At 38.6% G+C, this 24,246-nt stretch overlaps 1 protein-coding gene across 2 annotated transcripts in view; it reads right to left on the bottom strand.

The window, feature by feature from the left end:
- Positions 1-498: 498 nt before the first annotated feature.
- The window catches only part of ret (ret proto-oncogene receptor tyrosine kinase), a 36,422-nt gene continuing 12,674 nt past the window's right edge, over positions 499-24,246 (bottom strand). Inside the window, exons 3-20 of one of the 2 annotated variants that reach the window (XM_061746041.1) lie at positions 23,696-23,998; positions 19,028-19,266; positions 18,750-18,942; positions 18,461-18,660; positions 16,282-16,564; positions 15,212-15,343; positions 13,644-13,754; positions 12,786-12,899; positions 11,004-11,245; positions 9,268-9,415; positions 9,053-9,160; positions 8,760-8,974; positions 7,690-7,812; positions 7,534-7,604; positions 6,502-6,639; positions 6,248-6,347; positions 2,307-2,454; positions 499-1,426 (exon numbers count right to left, since the gene is read on the bottom strand). In XM_061746041.1, coding sequence (XP_061602025.1) covers positions 1,269-1,426; positions 2,307-2,454; positions 6,248-6,347; positions 6,502-6,639; positions 7,534-7,604; positions 7,690-7,812; positions 8,760-8,974; positions 9,053-9,160; positions 9,268-9,415; positions 11,004-11,245; positions 12,786-12,899; positions 13,644-13,754; positions 15,212-15,343; positions 16,282-16,564; positions 18,461-18,660; positions 18,750-18,942; positions 19,028-19,266; positions 23,696-23,998 — 3,026 coding nt within the window. In that variant the 3' untranslated portion in view covers positions 499-1,268. Of the gene's footprint in view, positions 1,427-2,306; positions 2,455-6,247; positions 6,348-6,501; positions 6,640-7,533; positions 7,605-7,689; positions 7,813-8,759; positions 8,975-9,052; positions 9,161-9,267; positions 9,416-11,003; positions 11,249-12,785; positions 12,900-13,643; positions 13,755-15,211; positions 15,344-16,281; positions 16,565-18,460; positions 18,661-18,749; positions 18,943-19,027; positions 19,267-23,695; positions 23,999-24,246 lie in introns of both variants that reach the window. The other variant, XM_061746040.1, reaches the window with a different exon arrangement.

Here is a 24,246-nt window from a genome sequence, read left to right on the forward strand (position 1 = left end):
ATTTCAGTTGATTTGTAATGAATCCAGAATGTATGACATTTTTGTTTTTTTAATTGCATTACAGAAAATAAAGAACTTTATCACAATATTCTAATTTTCTGAGACAGTCCTGTATATGTTGTTGTTTGTACAACATTGTATTTCCCTAATACTAAAACTCTCTTACACAAAAAATAGCCTTAGAGGAGGAAATAAAAACGTTTGCAGGACTTTTATTTGTGCATCTCGTCACTTTGGTGTTTTTAGAAGTTTTTTTCTTTCTAATTTCCTTCCACTGTTTGTTTCCAAGATTTCCAACGTCACATGGAAAGTTTTGAAAAGTGAAAGAAGGATGAACATTCAGCTATAATGACATATGGCTTAGTTTAGTTGAATTACTTAGTTTACATAGTTTATGTTAAATACTAAATGTAATTGTGTGTTGTGAAGAGGAAGCATATGTTTATTTTACAAAGGTAGACAGACTATGCATTTTTAATGTTTATTATTAATTGGAACATAATCAAATAACAACATAACAGCAATAACACTAACCGGTTTACATAATCATTACAATGAATGGAAATGTGAACTGTAGGCTGACTAAAGACATGGTCACCTTGGATAATTAATCCCTGTATTCTCTCTGGAGTAGCGCTCACTGGATGTTTCAATGTAAAAAAAAAAAAAAACAAGAAAAAAAACAACAGTTTTTTGAGTTCCTCAAACATGTTTGCATTTGATTTCTTTGGCAGCTCTGAAACATCTCGTGGGAGAAGCTCTACATGGGTTGTTTGACATTTTTTTTGAGGAGCTCAAACTTCTAAAGTAGAAACTTTACATTTTCAGAGCGAGTTCAGCATTTCTGTTTTGTCCACTCAGTCCCGGCTGTCTACCGCAGGCGTCGGCAAAGATGTCCCTTTCACTCCTGGGCTGGAACAAGATCTTCTTAGTTGCACATTGACAGCCAGAGGTTATTGTAGAAGCGTCACAGGCACTTAAAAGACAATGACACTGACGTACAATCTGATAAAATAGTCATGCAGTATTACACTGTGGCCAACATGACCCGTGAGGTAATAATTAACAAAGTGGAGAGATAGATGAAACTTGGTCTATGTGATCCAGACGGTTTTTCAGAAAAAAAAAAATCCCCATTTTAAAAAGTTGAATACCCGTGCAACAGAAGTAAAAGGGAACCAACTTTAGCATCAGATTATTTATGTACAGTCTTACAGAAATATATACATCTACCAATTAGTCATCTTTTCTACAGTGTCGGTTTGTCTTTAGCTATCAAGCTTGTCCACAGCTTTTGCGGGTGAAGGCAAAGCCATCCAGTTTGCATAAACACTATCATTGGCATATCTTGTAAAGACTGGATTAGTGGCATCGTGTCTGTTGAGCGGTACCGGGCTCTTCTCGGGCCAGTTCGGGTATGACATGCCTAAAAACGAGAACATATCATTTTTCTGCACTCAGTGAAAGGCAAACAGCGTGCAGACAGTAAGGCTCTCAAATCAAACTCTGCGGCGTCTGAGTGACACAAGCGTTGACGGTCATAGGTAGAAAGCTATGGCTTCTTATAATACAGTTAGTCATTTATGGGTTTATTTTATCGTGTATCAGGGATATAACATTATCCCCGCCATTATTTTTGACCAAGGTTTGTCTTTCAGTGACAAATAATATGAAAAGATCCTTCCTTTTGATCAATATCACCTGAGAGTTGCATTCAAAAGCCTTACTGTTTCTCTGTTCAGTATTTTGGAATCAAAATAGACTGATTTGCTAACACTCATAAGAAAGTGAGGACATTTAAGACGATCTTGACTTCAAACCACAATGAATGATTGAATCAGTGAGGACCTGTTTCAAATGTCACACTCTGTTTCCTCCAGTGCAAACAAATGATGAAAAGATGACATCAGGATGAGATGAAGTGGCAAAATGTTCTATTTACAAATTAAATGCAGATGAAGCATGAGTTATGGTGTATAAATAAGAATGAAGGTATAGTGTCAATATTTACAAATGTACCACTTTTGGTCAGCATTCATGTACATTAGAAGCAGGTCCGAATAAAACGAAACGAACAAACAAAAACGAAACAAAGAAAGTCAAGACACAAGATCTTTTTTTTTTTCTCACTGCTTCTCTCATTTACGATGAAATGGGAGATATGTCAGCATCAAACAACGAAAGGCATGCCTAGATCACAGTCACACACACTGAACTACGGAAAAGCCAATCACAGCTTGCCAAAAAAGAGCGCTTGTGTCGTGTGTCCTGAATCTAAAATCGAGTAAATGCATGGGAGATTCTACCATAGAGCTTGTTTTCAATCCATGTGGAGGGGAGGGTTCGAGGGAGAGGGGCGTTATTACAGTCCACTAGTGGAGTGTCCTCTTCAGAGAGGGCGTCGTCGTAGAGCAGGGCATCGGCCGGAGTGGACGCCGCCAGGTCCAGGTAATCCTGACAAGAGCAGATGAGGCTGATTAGGCTGATTAGGGAGGAGAAGAGCGGCAGCACGCTAAGGTTAAGACACACGCCGGTCTGAGAGAATCCCACACTGACTCCAGCTCATAACAGTGAAGGATGGACAGTCGTATTCTGGGATATTGCCTATTTTCGGAGCCTGACTTCTACGTTCTGTGAGTTCACGTCATATAACTGCTCTTCAAACACTTGAAACACTGGTTTTAGTATCGAATACTGTATGTTTAAAAACAGAGAACAAAATACATGTCTGTGATTCTACTACGTTTCAGTCCTCAGGTTTTCTGTCAGTATAAACAGTACTGGAGTTGAGGGGGGATGAGGGGGGATGGCATCCCCCCCTGAAATAAAAACGGTCAAAATCATCCCCCCCTGTAAAACTGCCATCCCCCCTTTCCATCCCTTATGTCATTTCATCAATGAATGTGGTTTTACTGCTATTTCAACATTTAGAGTCATCACCAGAAAAATAACACAATAAAATGTGACAATTTTCACCTTTTTCAGGTAAATTTTTACTTGAAATAAGTAGGAAAATCTGCCAATGGGACAAGATTTATCTTCTTATTACAAGCAAAAAAATCTTGTTCCACTGGCAGATTTTTCTACTTATTTCAAGTGAAAATCTACTTGAAACAGGTGAAAATTGTTGTTTTTTCCAGTGAGAGTCTTGTTTTAAGTGTGATGAGATTTTTTTTACTAAAATGAGACATTTTAACTATAAATAAGACAAATATTCTTGTTAAGATTTTGAGTTTTTGCAGTAATCCATTTTACTTATCCTGTGAAGGACAGAGTCATATTGATAAGTTCAGAAAACTGTTTTTTATTTAAAGCTTACAGAAGGCTGCATTTAACTGCTGCTATGTCATTCCTGCAGTATTTCTGCAGGTCTTTTGGTCAGTGCTATTATTTGTAATATATTATAATATTTGTAATCAGCACAAATTATCTGTCCCCATATGATAAAATCCACCATCCCCCCTGATTTTTTTTTACAACTCGAGTACTGAGTATAAAGTCAACAAAAAACTCATCTGGGCAGGTAAATATAACCTTGGATGAACAACAACACACGCTGGATGGATGGGTCATTCATATATATATATACATATACTAAACTTTCTTCATTCCGCAAAACAAAATAATCTGTGAAAAACTAAGGACACCCCACGATTCACCGGCTTGCAGAGCCGTATTTAGCAGCTATAACCTGGAGTTTATAATGTCATCAGTCAGAATTCGTCCTACTTGGGTCAGTGAGGTGTGCAGACTTGTGCACAGCTCTCTTTAAGTTCAGTCATAGAGGGGATGGAAATAGACTGAATCATGGCAACATTTTTGTTTCTTTTAGTTTGTTGTAGATTTTCAGTTCTATTTGGGATAATTTCCAATTTTCGTGAACTCATTCTGGCCAGTCTCTAGCTGCTAAACAAAAGGTCTCGGCTTGTCTCTTCAGAGGAATTTGTTATCCTTACTTCTTGCTGGACTTGAATTACTACAAGGTGACCTGATGTTTTTGTGTGATATATGATGTTTTCAGGACCATTAACTCTCCGCTCATCTGGCCAAAGAACCTTGTTTAACAAATCTGGTTTGTTCCGATGCAACTGCAAATCTAAAACATGCTGTCATGTTCATTTTTTATAGTTTCAAGACTTTCTCCTTGTTTTTATTGTCATAGTTCAAAATGCCAAATAAGGTTCTCTGAACATTGGAGGTGTAGGTGAAGGATTTTTAATAACAGTTTGAATGATTTTGATGTATAAATAGTATATTTCACTACAGAATGATGGAATATGACTTTTTGGGAAACTACATAATTACCAGATTTCCAGGAAGCAATTATTGATCCTTTGAGATCATTTCTGACATCTTTTCCCTGTGGCGCTGTGTTAATGCACAGCTGATGGATCTGGACTAGCAAACTGCCAAAACCTCTGTTTTTATAGAGGTACTCACACTTCCTGGTCGATTTATCAAGTGCATTTTGTTGGCTGCTCAGACTTTTATTTCTTTGCAGAGACTACGAACATGTTTTTCTCATCAAGTTAATTTAATTGAAGCATTCCAGGCTTTACACGTGTCCCAAAAAATATGGTATGGGAGGAGTGTAGGGACAGTAAGGTGGCAAAAGTGGAAATAATTTCAAACTTCTAAATAATATTTCAAACAGTTGATGTCCAGATGATTGTAATAATTATTTAGTACAAAATCAGAGTTTATGGAAGGATGAATCTTTAAGGAGCAAAGATGAGCTGCAAATCCTGCAGAAGTGTGGAAAATTGAGAGTACAGCGCATATAATTACACAATTGAAGGAGTCTGGAGCAATTTTAGGGTTTAAAGGGCAACAGTACATTTAAATTGGACATGCATGATCTCTAATCTCTCAGACGACCCTGCATCAACAATGTATCTGTGTTATAACCTTATCTGTGTGAAATAGAAGCCTTGTACCACATCTATGTTGTCAAGAGGTGGCATTGAATTAGCAGAGCTCAGAAGCATCTGGGATGCAGTCAATTTCCAATTATCACAGAGTAAAACATGTGTACTGTGGACAGGAAAATCAGTATTCCAGATGAAAAGGGCCATCCACAACTTCATCAGCAACAAGTCCAAAAGTTATTTCGTATTTGGGTTTTGTCCGCGTCCTCAGTAAAGCTCACTTCCACCTCTATGATGGGAGCATCGATGCACAAGGATAAATTGAGATTTTAAAGTAACATACAAGACTGTCTCAGAAAATTAGAATATTGTGATAAAGTTCTTTATTTTCTGTAATGCAATTAAAAAAACAAAAATGTCATACATTCTGGATTCATTACAAATCAACTGAAATATTGCAAGCCTTTTATTATTTTAATATTGCTGATTATGGCTTACAGTTTAAGATTAAGATTCCCAGAATATTCAAATTTTTTGAGATAGGATATTTGAGTTTTCTTAAGCTGTAAGCCATGATCAGCAATATTAAAATAATAAAAGGCTTGCAATATTTCAGTTGATTTGTAATGAATCCAGAATGTATGACATTTTTGTTTTTGTAATTGCATTACAGAAAATCACAATATTCTAATTTTCTGAGACAGTCCTGTATGCTGCTTTCAAAATGAAGGGGCATCCTTTAAAAAGATTTCCTTTTGAAGGACTACTATATAAAACTACATTTTTCACATATTTAAAGGGCTAGATTGAGGAAGAAGAAGGTATGGGTGCAAGACTTGCCTGCCTGTAGTTCTCCCTGATAGAGAATATGCAGAGAAGTCCCAACTTTTTGTTGGAAGACGTGAATTAAATTAATGGAAGATGCTGAAAACAACAACATAAAACACTAAATAACTTTGGTTCATACTGTCTGCAATGATAAAAAGTAAAAGTAAACATGTAAAATGTCTATTTTCTATATAATCCCAACCTTCTCTGATTTGGGATCGTATTTATGTCTTATTTCCTGTCGAAGCTTTAAAGGTGTACTTAGTTATTCACATATGCACCTTGGCTTAGTTTCTGTCGAACACATAACGAGACATTTCTATGTTATATGTTGTTATTTTTCTCGTCTTAAGACCTGGTAACGGCGGGTGAATATAATCTTTTTGGTGTCATTCGTTTGCTTTCGAGCAGAAATAATTTTGGTTCATCTGCAAATCTGAGATGATTTTGTTTGTAAAGATTTCTCTAGTATTGCATGCAGAAGGACTTTTTTCCTCCCAGTGAAAGAGCATGCATAACTTAATATAATGGATTTCAGAGCTTCACCATACCCGACTTTTCACCATCATCTTTTCCAGTTCTTTGCTGATGTCTGAGAATGTGGGCCTCTTGTCTGATTCTTGCTTCCAGCATCGAAGCATTAGGTTGTACCTAAAGAGGAAAAGGTTTGGAGAGGATGAATTGGTTATCATTTTAATCCTCCCAACAGTCAGTTTTCATGCCTGACAGACATGTGCTTGGAGCACAGCTTTAGTATTGAGCAGAAATGATGATGGACATGAGGGAGCAGAAGAGTGGAGCTCACATTTCCTCGGAGCAGTTCTCTGGTCTCTCCATTCTGTACCCGGTCTTGAGGAGGTTAAACAAGCGTTCGGGAGCAATACCTGGGTACGGGTTTCCTCCCAGCGTCACTATTTCCCACAAGAGCACACCAAAGGACCAGCTGGAAGAGAATGCAATAAATCTTGAGGATGATTATATAAATAAAGTCTGAAACACATGTTTTGAGATCAATATAACCCCAGGATATATTTGCTGCTACAGCCAGGAAGTGATGATCCGAGCTTAGCACAAAGGCTGGGAAAAGGGAGAAAAATCTGACTAGTCTTTGTTTTAACATGGCAAAATCTCAATATCAACATGTGGAAAGCTCATCTTGTTTGTTGAAACTATGCAAAAACCCAAAAAAGTACAAATGAAAACAAAAAAAAAGAGTGTAATGGATGAATGTGTGTTGTGAACATTTGCAGGAACTTCCCTTGACATGACATGCTGTTTTCTCAGTTCTGCTTTTGCATTGATTTAACCGTGGAAATATTTAATAAATAAACCCTTGCAGAAACACATGTGCTCATGACATGGATGAAAAGGCCTGAGAAACAAAGATCTGAAATAAATCAACCTTTACAGTCGGCAAAGTTAAATAAACAAATAAAGGATGAAAAGTAAAGGCAAAATCAAGGAAATTAGCCAGTTTAAGAGAGAAAACAGCTCCTCTCTTTGCTGACGTGTCCCAGCTCAGCAGCCAAACAGAAGTGATGTCAGATTCAATCAAATAAATAAATAAATGAAAAAATACCGGATGATTCTGCTAGAAAATCTATCAAATGTTAACATGGGCTATTTTATAGTGATAAAATATATGACCAGGTATATATTTTACCTAAATGTATTTAAAAGTCCCTCTGAAAGACTGGATGCTAAAAAATGATATTAACTCGTTTATGGATTTACCTATATTAGCTTTATTTTCATGAATGCAGACTTTGAGGAAAGTGCATCAGCATTTTCTCCAAAATATCAAACCACACTCTCCCAATGATGAACTCATACTCACACATCACTTTGTGTCGTGTAAATGTGATCAAACAGGGACTCAATCGCCATCCACTTCACAGGTATACGGCCCTGGTGAACAGAGGGGAACCGGGTCAGGTTTTTCTGCTAAAAGTTCTAAATAATGCAGAAAAGTGAGGTCATGTTTGTTTTCTACCTTGCTCCTCTTAACATATGAGTCCTCCTCATACACATCTCTTGAAAGCCCAAAGTCAGAGATCTTCATCTTCCGTCCTTCAGCCACCAGGACGTTTCGTGCTGCGAGGTCCCGGTGAACGAGCTGTTGGACCAAAAGGCTCGTTTAAAATCCCTCACAACTCCAAATGAGCTATTTCCTGTTTTCAATTATTACTGTTCAGTTTATAATGAAATCATTTTCACAAAAAGACATCAGCTGACAGCTTTTATCTCGTTGACATTTCAACTGAAATCACTTTCTTTCCCGTCGGTGTGATTTTATTTTTTTCATTTAATTATTTATTCAAACAGGTTAAAACAAAAACAAAAAAATAATCAGAATACATAAAATGTATATACCGAAAAAAGAAAAAAAAACATAAGCAAAACAAAGCAAATTAAAGAGACAAATCTATATGTAGATAAATATTTCCTGTTTGACAGGGTGTAGGATGAAGTTTCAAAAAACTTTTCTAGTCCTACCCCTTCTAATGTTCTGTTTTTACAATTTCTTCATTTCACAGAACTTCTAAAAGAAAAGCATAAAAGAAAAGAAAAAGTGGTTCAGCTGAGCAAGGCACTTTGGTCAGTGGCTGTCAGTTCATGTGTCCATTTCTGTTTTGTATCCATAAAGAGTATTGATTTTAAACATTTGTTTAAACTTACTTAGTGATTTGCATGATTTCATTTCATCTTTGCAGTTGTTCCACGGATTAACTCCCATCACTGAGACACAATGGGTTTTCATGTTTGTTCGTACATGCTGTTTTTTAAAATTGCATATTCCCCTGAGATTGTGTTTATTTTCTTTTATTTGAAACAACTTCTGGATGTCTTGTGGCAACTGATGATGATTTGCTTAGTGCATGATTTGTAAAGTTTTGAAGTCGACCAGATCCTTAAATTTGAGTGTTCTCAGTTTGATGAAGAGTGGGTTTGTTGATTCTCTAAAGGCCGCTTTATTTACAATTCTTATTGCTCTTTTTTCAAGTTTGAATATTGTATCCGTGTTTGTGATGGAAGCAGTTGGAAGAGTTTGTGGTTGAATACCTTCATTTCTGCCAGGTACTGCATGCCTCTGGAGATCTGCCATGCGAAGGAGATCAGGTCTCCCATGGTGAGAGCCCTGTCATCAGGGTTCTCCAAGTAGCTGGAGTTTCGGTTGCTATCCCTGCCCATGTAGCTGGGGCCAACTTTCCGGCTCTCGCGCAGGAAATTACGCAGTGACCCATACTTGGCATACTCCACGATGAGATACAATGGACCTATTGAGAGAAACGTGGCACTTGGAGTGGGTGCACACAAACACACGTGTCCTAATAGAGGCTGGTGTGAGGACTCACCGTCCTGGCTGCACGCCCCATACATCTTTATGACATGTGGGTGGTTGACTTGCTTCAGCAGGGTGAATTCTGACAGAAGGTCCCGCAGCTCACTGTGTGAAGCATTCTCTGTTTGAGAGGAAACCAAGAGACCATCAACACGACACCCCTCATCTGTTCTCTCATTTATCACCGCTACGTCCAGGCTTGTCTGGCGTTTGCATGCTTCGTTTTACCTTTAAGCATTTTCACAGCTACAGTGGTGTATCCTGCTTTTCCTTTCAGCCTGAATGCCGTTGCCTTGACAACTTTCCCAAACTCTCCTTCTCCTAAAGTCTTGCCGAGTACAAGGTTTTTACGAGGAAACTCCCACTTCGGATCCTCCTGTTGAAAAGAAATGAAACAAAATGAAACATTTGACTCCTCAAAAAGTCTGAGGAAGTACAGTCTTGGATGATGGTGGAGGATCGACTAGCATGCAGCCTTATTATGTTTTTGAAAAATATCTGTATATTACGCAAACCTGGCTTCTTGTTTATGCAACTTCTACCAACAAATAATAAACACAGCTATGATACCAGAATGGCCCTAGGTAATCACTTTTCTCTGCCTATGCCCAGAACCAATGCATTGAAAAAAACAGTAATGTATAGAGCAGTCGCACACTGGAACCATTTCCCCCCATGTCTAGTTGCAATAATCAAGGTGTCAAGTTTTAAAAGGAGACTGAAGCAGCTGTGGTTCAGAAGGAAGTTATGATCGGTCATAGGTATATATTGTGATTATTTTGCAAATTGTAAGTACCGTATTTTCTGGACTATAAGCCGCACATGCATATAAGCCGCATCCGCTCTATTTAAAAAAAAAAAAGATATGCAAGCCGCAGATATTTATGTTGTTAGATTAGATATTTACTACATGTACAGAAGGATTTTGAACTGTAAATGATGTACATGTTTGTACCTAAATAGATCCTTTCTTTTAACACGGCAGCAACTTTGCTGATTAAAACGGGACAGAACCAAGAGAAAATAATGTATTTATTTATCTGTTTGAAATCTGCTTTCACCAACTTCTATCTGCTAAAGAAGAAGTAGCGTATTCTTCTTTGCATTTATTTTGTCTTAGTTTTGATTCTAATTCCGGTTAGAGCGCCCCGAGCGGTGGAAGAAAAATCCACAGAATAGCTGCACCTTTGTATAAGCTGCATGGTTGAAAACCTGTGAAAAAAGTAGCGGCTTATAGTCCAGAAAATACGGTATATTATAAGTATATAATATTATAGGGAACGAAGCCCAGAGGGCTTGTACAGAGTTCCACTCCCGTCATCTACTGTAAACAGAAAATTAAATGTACAAACATAGGAAAACTCTAATTATAAACATGAAAAGAAAAACAAAGATACATAATAGAGAATACATTAAAAAATTAGGACATGAGATGTTTTTTCAGCTATTTTTTGAAGGATATAAATGACATTGTGGGCCTCAGAGACATATCTAAATTGTTCCAGAGTTTAGGACCTCTAAATAAAATAATATTCTAAATTACTGTAGGCTATGAGTGTATTTATAGTATAGTAGTATAAGTATATTATAATGTATAAGTATATTATGATATATAGTCTATTTATACTACTATAAATAGTGGTATAGGTATATTATAAATTATAAAGTCGTTGCAAACTATTTTGCTCAAAAGTGGATGTGATAGTAGCAAATATTGTTACTTAAGATGTGGATGGTTTTGGTTGGTTACTTAATCTTTTATTTTTGTTTCAATTTATTATTTCAGGAATTATAGTGAATGTTTTTCACCCTTTTTGAGTTGTATTATTGTTCTTTTGTATGTCTATGTGTGGACCCCAGGAAGAATAGTCTTCCCATGGTGAAGACTAATGGGGATCCTTTTTAAATAAACACAAATAAACAAAATACAGAGAGAATAAAAGCAGAGTGAAAGAGAGACGTACGGGTATCTTAAAGATCTCAGTCTCGGTGGAGTCCGTGGAGCCCCGACGCAGGTTGTTGGCAGGGAAGCTGATGGGATACGCCTGAGCCGGCCGGCGGAAAGTCAGCTCTGCCGACGATATTTGGGGCTTGGGCGAGTTCTTGTGGTAGCGGTGGAGGAAGTATGATGATAGGAGGATGGACACGATGAAGGAGAGGAGCAGAGCGGTGGCGATGATAGTCTTACACATGTCATCACAGATCACTTCTGGAGGAGAGCATTTTCAATCAATCAATTACTTTATTTGTCCCCAAGGGGGCGATTAGTTTCTCGACAGGAGAAGCACACAATGTTAAATATACATAAAATATACATAATAAATTACAATAGTAGTATAGACCTAAGCTTGAGAGTGAAGGCTTTTTTCACCCACTACCTTTTCCTTCCGGCATTTAAAAGAACAATAGCGGAGGAACAAAGGAGTGTTTATATCGGTTTGTCTTTGCAAAAGGGAGTCTAAGCAGTAACTGATGGTAGAAACTGAAACTGTTTGTGTAAGGGATGTGAGCTATCAGACAATATGGAGTTTGCCTTCTTGATCAGCTGTTTTTTATAAAGTTCTTGTAAAGTTTGTTGAGCCGACCCGATGATTTTACTGCTTAGACCAGGGGTCGGCAACCCAAAATGTTTTAGAGCCATATTGGACCAAAAACACAAGAAACCTATATGTCTGGAGCCGCAAAAAATGAAAAGTCTTGTATCAGCCTTAGAATGAAGACAACACATGCTACATATATCTACATTCTTTTCATTATGCACTTCGAGAAAAAAGTCGAAATGTCAAGAAAAAAGTCGAAATTTCGAGAAAAAAGTCGAAATGTCAAGATTAATGTTGAAGTACAATCTCGAGACAAAAATCGAAATGTTGAGAAAAAGTCGAAATGTTGAGAAAAAAGTCAAAATTTCGAGAAAAAAGTCAAAATGTCGAGATTAAAAAGGAAAGGAAAAAGGAAGAAAAAAAGAGAAAAAAAGGAAAAAAAGAAGAAAAAAGAAAAAAATACAAAAAAAGGAAAGGAAAAAGAAGAAAAAAAGAAGGAAAAAAGGAAAAAAAGAAAAAAAAGGAGAAAAAAAAGGTCAAACTTTTTTTAAAAAGCTCCAGGAGCCACTAGGGCGGCGCTAAAGATAGAGCCGCGGGTTGCCGACCCCTGGCTTAGACTGACAACCTTATTGAGCAGATTTCTGTCTTTGACCTTCAAGGATTGAAACCAACAAATGAAAGAAAAAGTGATGACAGATTCGATGAAAGAACGATAAAACATAGACATCAGGGAAGAATCCACCTGGAATTTAGAAAGTTTTCGAAGACAAAAAAGGCGCTGCTGGCTTTTCTTATATATTGAGTCTGAATTTTTTCCAAATGACAGTTTGTTGTCAATAATAGTGCCTAAATATTTATAAGACTCAACAATTTCAACTTCTTCACCCTCAATCACTTTACTTACAGGAGAGGGCTGCACGCGTCTGAAATCGATTACACATATCCTTTGTCTTTAAAATATTCAAAGATAAAAAAGATTCCTCGCACCATTTTAAAAAGTATTCAAACACAGGACCATGTGAAGTCTCAGTACTTTTCAGCAGGCTCACTAGAACAGTGTCATCTGCAAACTTCAGTATGTGACAGTTTTCAAAAGTGCTACAGCAGTCATTTGTATACAGTATGTACTACAGAGGAGAACTGTAACGGCCATTCATTTAAAAAAAATATAATGATGCAAAACTTGTGCAGTGAAGGACAACTCACCAGCAACGTTGGACTTCTCACAGAAGCATTTATCGAAGCAGTAGCAGGTCCCGTGGCAGGCCCTGATGCCTTTCCCACTCAGGCCGGGTTCATAGCCTCCGACTGCAGCCACCGCTGCAGACAACAATAAAACGTGAAGAACTTTTCCAGTGTGTGGGATGACACTGCATTAGGGATGGGCGGTATGGACTAAAGAATGTATCACGATAATTTCTGGCATTTATCCTGATAACGATAAAAATGACGATAGAAAAAATACCAATTCAACTCCATCTTTGTAACTATAAATCTATCACCACATTCAGTCTTTGGAGCCCCCAAAACACTGCTCTAAAATAATACTAAATACTACTAAACTACACCGATTAAATTGAATTAATAAAAAACAGTTAAATGAGTTACACCTGTACTGCAAAACTGGAATGACTCAGATCCGCCATGTTTGTTACACAAAAACCTCATCAATGGGAATTTATCTTTCTTTCTTTCTTTCTTTCTTTCTTTCTTTCTTTCTTTCTTTCTTTCTTTCTTTCTTTCTTTCTTTCTTTCTTTCTTTCTTTCTTTCTTTCTTTCTTTCTTTCTTTCTTTCCTTCTTTCCTTCTTTCCTTCCTTCCTTCCTTCCTTCCTTCCTTCCTTCCTTCCTTCCTTCCCTCCTTCCCGTACGTTGTGCGTTGATTTAACACAGAAACATAAATCAGTTTTACACAAAAACATCATCAACAGGAATTTATCGTTTTTACCGTGAGATGACAAATTCTTACCGTGGGGAATTTTTTTGACGGTTTATCGTGAACGGTAAAATATCGCCCATTCCTACACTGCATGTTCATTTAAAAAGGCAAAGCGTGTACTTCTTACTTGTGCAGTCTTGAGGACATATCGACATGTCTTTGCTTTCCACTGCATCGCAGACGCTATCCGGACAGGTCCGCAGATCAGGGGAGCACGTGGAATAATCTTCAGCTATTCCTGAAATGTGACCACAGGTAGGAAATGCATTTCAGCAGGAAAAACATCTACGTGCATCCAGATGGAAACATAGCTGACAAAAAGCAGACCCCACCGGCGGGAACTGACAGTGATGTTTGACGTTTGGCTAACTTGTACTAAAGTTCTAATTAAAAATGTGCAAAATGTGGCAGTTTGTCCTGCAGAGCGTGTCTTTGTTAAGACGCTCCTGGCGTTTGTCTCTGAGAAGATGAAAACCATCGTTGTCTAAAGTTCCTCTTGCTTACGGGATCTGAACCTTTTCATTTTTTCCACTGAGGAAAAAAACATGCGATCATTTATTTGAGTGAATCATTCAAAGATCTCGTAATTACCCGGTGATGATAAAATGCTAACATGACCATGACATAAACACAGCTTGGTCTATTTTGAGGTGTTTGGTAAATAAAAGAGAGGAGAGAAAAATGGATACCAAAAAGAAGAAAAGAGGAAAGCTTTGACCATTTCCCCCCCTGGACGACCATGTAAGACTGTAAGATCCCTGGGTGGGAGCCAGAGGTGTCAAGTAACGAAGTACAAATACTTCGTTACCTTACTTAAGTACAAATTTTGGTTATCTATACTTCACTGGAGTAATTATTTTCAGACGACTTTTTACTTTTACTCCTTACATTTTCACACAATTATCTGTACTTTTTACTCCTTACATTTTAAAAACAGCCTCGTTACTCTATTTCATTTCGGCCTTTAAAAAAAAACTATCCAGTTAAATTGCTCCATCCGGATAGAGTGAATTTGGTTGTGGTTGTTTCAGATGTTCTTGTCCAGTTTTGTTCTTACATCCGTTCCCTCAGATTCCTGCAAATAAACTTGGATGTACATTCCAATAAAGGTTAGGATAAATGATAACATGCCTCTGAAGTTTGACTTTTTGCACCATTACAATACTTATAGGCAACTAGTCATCATATCTCCTGCTCTCTGAAACACATGTTAATGCTCAATAGTACACATATATGGTTCTTTAATATATTTGCATTATACTAAGATGCATTCATTTTCAATGGCTTTTGTCCTTAATGGCTTTTTTCCCCCTTAAATTACTTTTACTTTTATACTTTAAGTATTTTTGGAACCAGTACTTTTATACTTTTACTTGGGTAAAAAACTTGAGTTGATACTTCAACTTCTACAGGAGTATTTTTAAACTCTAGTATCTATACTTCTACCTGAGTAATGAATGTGAATACTGAAGACACCTCTGGTGGGAGCATGGGTGAGCTTTAGCGCTGATAGACAGCAGGAATATTGTGTTTGTCAGGATGTGGCTGCAGGAGCCTGTACACGACTCCAGCATCTACTTCAGGTTCAGATGATTTAGGTGGATTAAAGACTTGAGAGAAACCAGCAGAATAGATGCTGTAATTCTGTACATGAAACCGTGAAGGACCAGCTCATTTAATTCAAATAAAGTCTACCTCTTTCTTTGCCTTGCCTCCACTGGCATTTCCCCGTCGTTGCCCCCAGGCCTTGGGTGGACTCGCAGTCGCCTCGCAGTTTGTTCACAGCACAGGACAGGAGCTCCTGGCTGTCCTGACCCGTCTTGAATGCTATGTAGAAGATTATATTTGTATTAAAATCTATAAAGGATATTTAGGAGAGAGTAAAACTGATAGAAGAAGACAAAGTGAGTGAAGAAATAGTTAATGTTCCACTGTATCCAGTACTCGAGTTGTAAAAACAATCAGGGGGGATGGTGGATTTTATCATATGGGGACAGATAATTTGTGCTGATTACAAATAATATAATATATTACAAATAATAACACTGACCAAAACACCTGCAGAAATACTGCAGGAATGACATAGCAGCAGTTAAATGCAGCCTTCTGTAAGCTTTAAATATCCACTGGGCTTACATCAAATACATCAAAACACAACAATAAAAAACAGTTTTCTGAACTTATCAATATGACTCTGTCCTTCACAGGATAAGGAAAATGGATCACTGCAAAAACTCAAAATCTTAACAAGAATATTTGTCTTATTTCTAGTTAAAATGTCTCATTTTAGTAAAAAAAATCTCATTACACTTAAAACAAGACTCATCACTGGAAAAAACAACAATTTTCACCTGTTTCAAGTAGATTTTCACTTGAAATAAGTAGAAAAATCTGCCAGTGGAACAAGATTTCTTTGCTTGTAATAAGAAGATAAATCCCACTGGCAGATTTTCCTACTTATTTCAAGTGGAAATGTATTTGAAACAGGTGAAAGTGTCAAATAAGTTATTTTTCTGGTGTTATTTTCCTGGTGATGACTCTAAATGTTGAAATAGCAGTAAAACCACATTCATTGATGAAATGACATAAGGGATGGAAAGGGGGGATGGCAGTTTTACAGGGGGGATGATTTTGACCGTTTTTATTCCAGGGGGGGATGCTGTCCCCCCTCATCCCCCCTCATCCCCCCTCAACTCCAGTACTGACTGTATCCCTGAATGTTTAGACCTGGATTGGCAGCACAGACTACATTACAACAGGTTTACCTGCCCCAGTCAGGACGACGAGGATCTCCGTGCTGGTCTCCAGCTGCGTGAAGTCTTCCTGAGCCACCACCAGGTACTGCAGGTCCTGGCACTCGGGCCGGGACAGCACCTTGGAGTCATTCACATGCAGCAGTCCCCAGATCCCGTCTGGAGCCTGGGTGATGCTGACGGCAGCGTAGCAGGACAACGTGTCAGCAGACACGTTCTTATCCGGCAGCTCCAGGCGGTACGTGACCCCGATGCCGTCGAACTGCAGGCAGTTTTCCACACAGACTCTGCCAACCTGCCGGGAAATGGAGCCGTTCAAAGGTCACTCAGGTTGGAAGGATGAAATCACCCAAACACACGTGGGAACGGATTAAAAACTTCCTTTGTTGTTGTTTTTCTTTTTTTTAACCACCACCAGCTGGCTGTCTGTCAGTAAGTCGGCGCCAAAGTGAAACACGTCATTGTCTAGACTTCTCTTCCTTTACTCAAGTACATCAGTCTAAAAGAACTTTGCATAATGCCTACTAAGTGACATGGCTAAAAAAATGATGAATAATAATAAAAAAACACAGTCAGTCAGACCAGTCAATGCATGGGAAGATAAAAAGTCTATTCACACACAATACACACTATTCCTTTATATTATATTAAGATAAGATAAGATAAGATAAGATAAGATAAGATAAGATAAGATAAGATAAGATAACATAAGATAATCCTTTATTTTCTCCCTCAGTGGGGAAACTTACTTTGTTGGCAGCAGTACACTTAGCACACACATGCAGGGGAGGGGTAAAAAGTAAAAAAAATAAATATATATATATATATATAAAATATATATAATTACAAAAATATGTATAAAAGACTATTTATTATACTGTACTTACTATTTTTATAGTATATCTATTCAGTTTACAGTACACTTGTTCAGTTTCAGTTTCTTTCTTACGGTATTTTTTATTTTTCATATTTATAATTTATGTTTATCATTTTTAGTCTGAGTTCATGTTGTCCGACTTTGAGCTGCTGTAGCACCCGAATTTCCCCTCTGGGGATCAATAAAGGACTATCTTATCCTAACTTATCTTATCTTATCTTATCTTATCTTATCTTATAAATGTAACGTTTCAAGGCTGAAGATGACAAAAAGTTCTGCAGTAATGTGCAATATGAGGAAAATAACATTACTGTGGTGAAGTTTAGGTGTTTAGGTGTTAAATACTACCAGAGGTAGGTAGAGTAGCCAAAAATTGTACTCAAGTAAAAGTACTGTTACTTCAGAATAATATGACTCAAGTAGAAGTAAAAAGTAGTCATCCAAATAATTACTTGAGTAAAAGTAAAAAAGTACTTGGTGAAAAACTACTCAAATACTGAGTAACTGTTGAGTAACGTCTGATTTATTTTTTTAACACAACCATTCAAACAGACAAAAGTACAAAATAATCATCTTCAGGCAAATTAAATCAATAAAATAATCAAATTTATTAAAATTAATAAAAAATAAAATAATAGCTTAAATTAAAAAGAGCTTAAAGTAAATTCAAGTACTTTAATCAATAATAAAATAAATAAAATAACAGAATAAAAAAATAAATTAAGCACAACTAGCACAAAATTTCAAGCCTTTGTACTTTTCTTTTTTAACCAGGCAGAACTAGAACAAGCCCATGAACTCATAAACTCTGTGTGTGTTTGAGTCTGTGTAAATGTGACATGCAAAAACAAACATTTTTCCCAAAGAATCACCCAGTGATGTCATGAGATTGACACGTACGCGGATAAAAGGGATAAAAGAAAAGTAACAGCTCAACGTAGCCTAATGTAGCGGAGTAAGAGGAACAGTTTCTTCTTCACAAATCTACTCAAGTAAAAGTAAAAAGTATAGTGATTCAAAACAACTCCTAAAAGTACAAAATTTCCCAAAATGTACTCAAGTAAATGTAATGGAGTAAATGTAACTCGTTACTACCCACCTCTGTGCACAACCTCCCTATCCTAGTGACTCCCCAGACTGAGATTGCTGTGACTGCTCCCCACTTTAACTCCTAAACTAGAATTGCATTAGAATAAACACTTCGTAACTCCTTCCCCCTTTTGCAACTTCTTCTTAATGATCATATCTTAAATAAAATGCAGGAAAAAAAGCCGACTTAATGAGAAGTAAAAGCTTGTTGACGGTCATGCGTACCTGTGCATAAACAGAGGCTTTGCGTGACACCGTGAACACGGGGGTGACGTTGGCAAAGCTGAGGACGACCGGTAAAATGGTGACGTTGAAGTGCAACAACACGGTTCCCTCCACGCCGGGGTAGGTGGTGTCATTGACCAGGTAGTCCAGATACACGCTACGGTTCTCCGTCACATCGAGATTCCTCTTCAGGACTAGGTCTGCAGAGAGAGAGAGAAACAAGAAAGAGAGTGTCAAATACTGTGTCTCTATTAACTAGTGAAGAAAATAATCTCTCTCAGCTACTTACGGTAGTTGTGGACGGACTCTCGGATGCCACGAGCAGCTTTTCTCTCATTGAATTTCAATTTGATGTCAAATGTTTCCTTGATCCACGGGTCCGTGCTGAGCAACGTCTCCACATACCTATTGTGACTCTGCTCTTTCGGAAAAGTCGTGGTTAAATCCCTGTCAAAGACGGACAAGGTGCCAAACTTTCCCCCCTGAAAGAAAGTCCAGATCAGACATTTGAGTCAAGACAGATCCAGCCAGAACTGCACCTTAGAATGATTTTGATTTATGTCTCACCCTTGCCCGATTGAAGCTGATGACGACGTCTGCAGTGTCAGTGCCGTTCACGTATGGAGCATTATCGTCCTCGTCGTCAACATAGACATCCAGGGAGGTTTTCAGCGTGGTGATGAGGGTTTCTGTCCGAACCCAACAAACCATCAGGAGTCTGTAGACCTCACTTTCCTCTCGGTCCAGAGGAGCGGTCACCACCAGCTCAGTGGTGTTTTCATTCACGGCAAACGGTGCTGGGGTTTCTGCAGGAAACACCAAGACAGAAAACCCACAAATGTTTCTGTAGCCTCTTGGCATGGGCCACATTTACACACACATTTACAGAAAGAGTGTTTGTTATTCTGATTGATATGAAGAAAGTACGAAAGAGTATTAGGGCCAGGCAGGAGAAAAATAAAAATAATATCTTAGAGGAGGAAGTTTTTTTTTTTCATTATGCACTTCGAGAAAAAAGTCTAAATGTCGAGAAAAAAGTCGAAATTTCGTGAATAAAGTCGAAATTTCGAGATGAATGTTGAAATACAATTTCAAGAATAGAGTCGAAATTTCGAGAATAAAGTCGAAATTTCGAGAATAAAGTCGAAATAGTACTTCACCATTATTTTTGACATTTCAACTTTTTTCTCGAAATTGTACGTCAACATTATTCTCGACATATCGACTTTTTTCTCAACATTTCGACTTTTTTACAAAATTGTACTTCAACATTAATCTTGACATTTCAACTTTTTTCTAGACATTTCCACTTTTTTCTCGAAGTGCATAATGAAAAGAAAAATCTTCCTCCTATAAAATATTATTTTTATTTTTCTCCTGCCTGGCCCTAATCCTCTTCCGTAAGAAAGAGAGTAGTGCTAAACGCTTCCCTTGTGTACTTTTATTCAAGAACTTTTTACCTGTATCGTCTTGTTAGGGCCCGAGCACTTGCAGTGCGAAGGCCCTATTGTATCTGTAGGAATTTTTCTTTCTTTCTTTCTTTATTTCTTCTGACGAAAGGAGGGCCTTTTTGCCCCCCTAAACGTGCCCAAAAAGTCACCAAATTTTGCACCCAAGCCAGGCCTGGCGAAAAATTTGATATTTAATGGTTTGCATTAATGGGCGTGGCAAAATGGCTCAACAGCGCCCCCTTGAAAACTTTGTGCCTCAAGCCCCACGATACGGTTTGACGTATATGCACGAAAATCGGTACACACCTGTATCATGGGACAACTTAAAGAAAAGTCTCTTGGCGTCATGCCGGAAATGGAACAGGAAGTCGGCCATTTTGAATTAATCGTGTCACTTTGGCGCAATTTATGCCATTCCTTCGGCAGTTAATTCAGCCCGAACCGTAACGTGCACCCAGGTGTGTTATACATCAAAATGTGTGTCTCCCTCCTGCGACCACACGCATTACTTTTCTCTTTCAAAAGCGTTACCGTGGCGACGCTAGACACCAAAAAGCGCGCCCACCCTTCATCTGGTTGGTTCAGACAGAAAAAACTTTGCGCCTCAAGCCCCATGATACGGTTTGACGTACATGAACGAAAATTGGTACACTCCTGTATCATGTCGCACCTAAAAGAAAAGTCTCTTGGCGCCATGGCCGAAACCGAACAGGAAGTCGGCCATTTTGAACATTCTGAATTAATTGCGTAATTTTGGAGCAATATATGCCATTCCTTCGAGAATTAATACGGCCCGAACCGTATCGTGAACCCAGATGTGTTATACATCAAAATGTGCGTCTCCATCCTGCGACTACACGCATTACTTTTCTCTTTCAAAAGTGTTACCGTGGCGACGCTAGACGCCAACAAGCGCACCCCCCCTTCATCTGATTGGTCCATATTTGATAGTTCCCCAAAAGGCACCAAATTTGGCACGCAAGCCAGGCCTGGCGATAAATTTGATATTTCATGGTTTGCATTAATGGGCGTGGCAAAATGGCTCAACAGCGCCCCCCGGAAAACTTTGTGCCTCAAGCCCCACAATACGGTTTGACGTACATGCACGAAAATCGGTACACACCTGTATCAGGGCACAACTTAAAGAAAAGTCTCTTGGAGCCATGGCCGAAACCGAACAGGATGTCGGCCATTTTGAATAAATTGTGTCATTTTGGCGAAATTTATGCCATTCCTTCGGCAGTTAATTCAGCCCGAACCGTAACGTACACCCAGGTGTGTTATACATCAAAATGTGCGTCTACATCCTGCGACACCACGCATTACTTTTCTCTTTCAAAAGTGTTACCTTGGCGACGCTAGACGCCAAAAGGCGCGCCCCCCCTTCATGTGATTGGTCCATATTTGATAGTTCTCCAAAAGTCACCAAATTTTGCATGCAAGCCAGACTTGGCGATAAATTTGATATTTCATGGTTTGCATTAATGGGCGTGGCCTAACGGCTCAACAGCGCCCCCTAGAATACTTTTCTCTGCCATAACTTTTGAATGGTTTGACATAGGAAGTTGTGGGTGGTGTCATCAGATTCTTTATGGAGTCCTTGACCTTCATTGGCCTGAATTAGCCCCGCCCCTTCTTCTCATTGGTTGTCCCTTTTTTCTGCTATAGCTTTTGAATGGTTTGACATAGGAAGTCGTGGGTGGTGTCTTTTCTGATATGCTTATGGGGGGCGGTGGCCGTGAGTGCGAGGGCCCGTTCATCGCTGCTTGCAGCTTTAATTTTTATTGTATTTTTACTTTTATTGTATTGTTTTATTTTTTTGTGACGCACCTTATGACATTCCCTTGTCTGTGAATGGTGCTCTATAAATAAACTTTACTTACTTACTTAAAATGTGCTTTCGGTTCATATGTGATTAAGAGGGATCGTGTCCTCATGTTTAATTGAAATATTTAAACTCTTGTGGTTGATTTCTGTGCTAGGCTCCAATGCAAGCTGGCACAGCATGAAAAATGAGCAGACTTTTGAAAAACAAACTTCTTTTAGTTGTTTAATGATTTTGTGAAACTGCAAAAAAGCTAAAAGTGTATGCTTTTATAACAATAGTTTATCTCCGATGGCAAAAATAAGCTTTTGGCATTTCTAGCACTACCATTGACCCCAATCGTCACGTCAGAGCTGTAATTCCCAGCATCGAACAGCAGGGGCATGTTTGGTGTTTCACTAGGAAGGAAGTGTTTCACTAGGAAGGAAAACCTTGGTAATCTCAGTCAAAACTGTGAAACTCCTCAGTTTTGAGCGTTTCCAAATTTGAGTTTGTGCTGCAGATTTCAGAACAAACGTATATGCCAAGTTAGCATCCAATGCGAAAAATGCAGTACAATATGAATAACTAGCAACCTTTGGGAAAGCAAATGTCTTTAAGATGTTTAACAGTGTAGCAAAATTGTAAAGGCTGAAAGTTTATGCTTTTATAAATGGTAGCAACAGCAGATAGCAACAAGTATTAGCGCCATTAGTATAAGCAATGAGATAACCCATTCATAAAAACCAGCGAGGCATGATCTGCGTTTCATGTGGATTATCAAAACGTAAGTAAAATGAGATATTACTGCTGGTCTGGATTCAGATTGAGAGATGGGGGGTGTTGACTTGGGCCCAATCCCAATACTCCCCCTACTTTCTATCACTAGCCCTACTTTCTATCACTACACCTAAAAAAGAAGCCACAGATTTTAGGGCACTTGAAATCTTCCCAGGGGTCTGTCCCAATACTCCCACTACTCCTACTTTCAGCACCACCACTAAAATCAGGAAGCTGAGAGCCAAAAGCTGTTTTAATTTCACCTGTAGCGCTGTTAATATGCCACTTTATTAAGTTTTAATATTTTTTCAGGCGTAAAAGTAACCGTTAAGATCCCCAACCTGGGCTCAGTTTATCCAAATAACGCCTGTTAAAAAAATTTGACCCGATGTTTTCGGAGATGAGAAGAGCCGCCGGCTCGGAGCAGCAGTAGCCGGAGTATAGACGTGATCGCCGGGTCAACCTGCGCCGTCGTCCCGGGGAGAAACCTGCAGCTCTGTGGAGAATTACTGCTGGCTGAAATAAATCATTTAGGAAGATAAGTGTTGGTTTAATAGATGAAATCTAACAGTTGTAGCTACGCCTGTTAAGAAAGTTGCTCTGAAAAGTTCGAGATTTCTGCCTGCCGGCTCTGGAGCTGATTTATGGTTCCGCGTTAAATCGACACAGAGCCTACGGCGTAGGGTACGTAACCTACGCCGTAGGCTCTGCGTTGGTGTAACGCGGAACCATAAATCAGCCTTTATTCTGGCGTGATCTTCGGCAAACGGGCAAACTAGTGATTATGTACATTCACTGAGTGAATATTATGAAAGTAAAATATAAATTTCTCGCTAGAAATTTAATAAAAACGCATTTTTATGCAGAAACTAACTCAAAATATTAATTTTATTCACTAAAAAATAAAAAATGTCCGCCATGTTTTTTTTTTTTGATTCAGTCTGCAAATGACGACGAAAAGCATTCTGGGAAATTTTTCTGTCCCTAGAAAACTAGTGAGGATCGGAAATCCCTACATCCATAGGGAGAGATTCATAGCCACTACACTACTTTTCTTCACTCCCCCTAGGTGGAAAGAGGAATTGGGACACCACTACCCTCACGGGAACGCGCAAAATTTAGGGGTAGGGATGAAAACGAGGGGTAGGGGGAGTATTGGGACAGGACCTTGGCATCAGAGATGAAGCATCCTGGTCTCACCTGATTCGACGCTGTAAGAGATGGTGTAGTTGGGGCAAACGTTGAGTCTTGTGAGACGTCGGAACTGACGTAAGGCCCCCGGGAACCGGTTCTCCATGATGTGGGGGTTGGAGGTGTCTCTGTGTGGGAAGCAGAGCTCCTTCATGTCGGACTGATCACACTGGGGAATTGTGGCGTTGACAAAATCCAGCGTGATCTGAACTGGTTTTTTGGTGATGCACTGGGACCACTTGGTGACATTATTTAAAACCATAACATGGAGCAATATCCTCTTCACCGACAACGGATGTGGAGAAGTTGGATCTGACGAAACAAAAAAAAACAAAAAAACAAGACACATTTTAATCTCAGGCTGTTTTTGATGACTTAGCACTTCTTTCAGAGTATGCAATTACATTATCATGCTGAAGTCGGAGACCTGGATGCAGAGCCAGTGAATTATTAGTATGCACAGAGCGTAAATGTCAAGAAATTTATTTCCTCTCATGTGCGGAGGCACCTGGCACCGAGGAAGGGCTGTGCATTAGCATCGAAAAGGCTCGTATCCAACT

Source organism: Cololabis saira, chromosome 17, assembly GCF_033807715.1.
Source record: "Cololabis saira isolate AMF1-May2022 chromosome 17, fColSai1.1, whole genome shotgun sequence".
Lineage (NCBI taxonomy): Eukaryota > Metazoa > Chordata > Actinopteri > Beloniformes > Belonidae > Cololabis > Cololabis saira.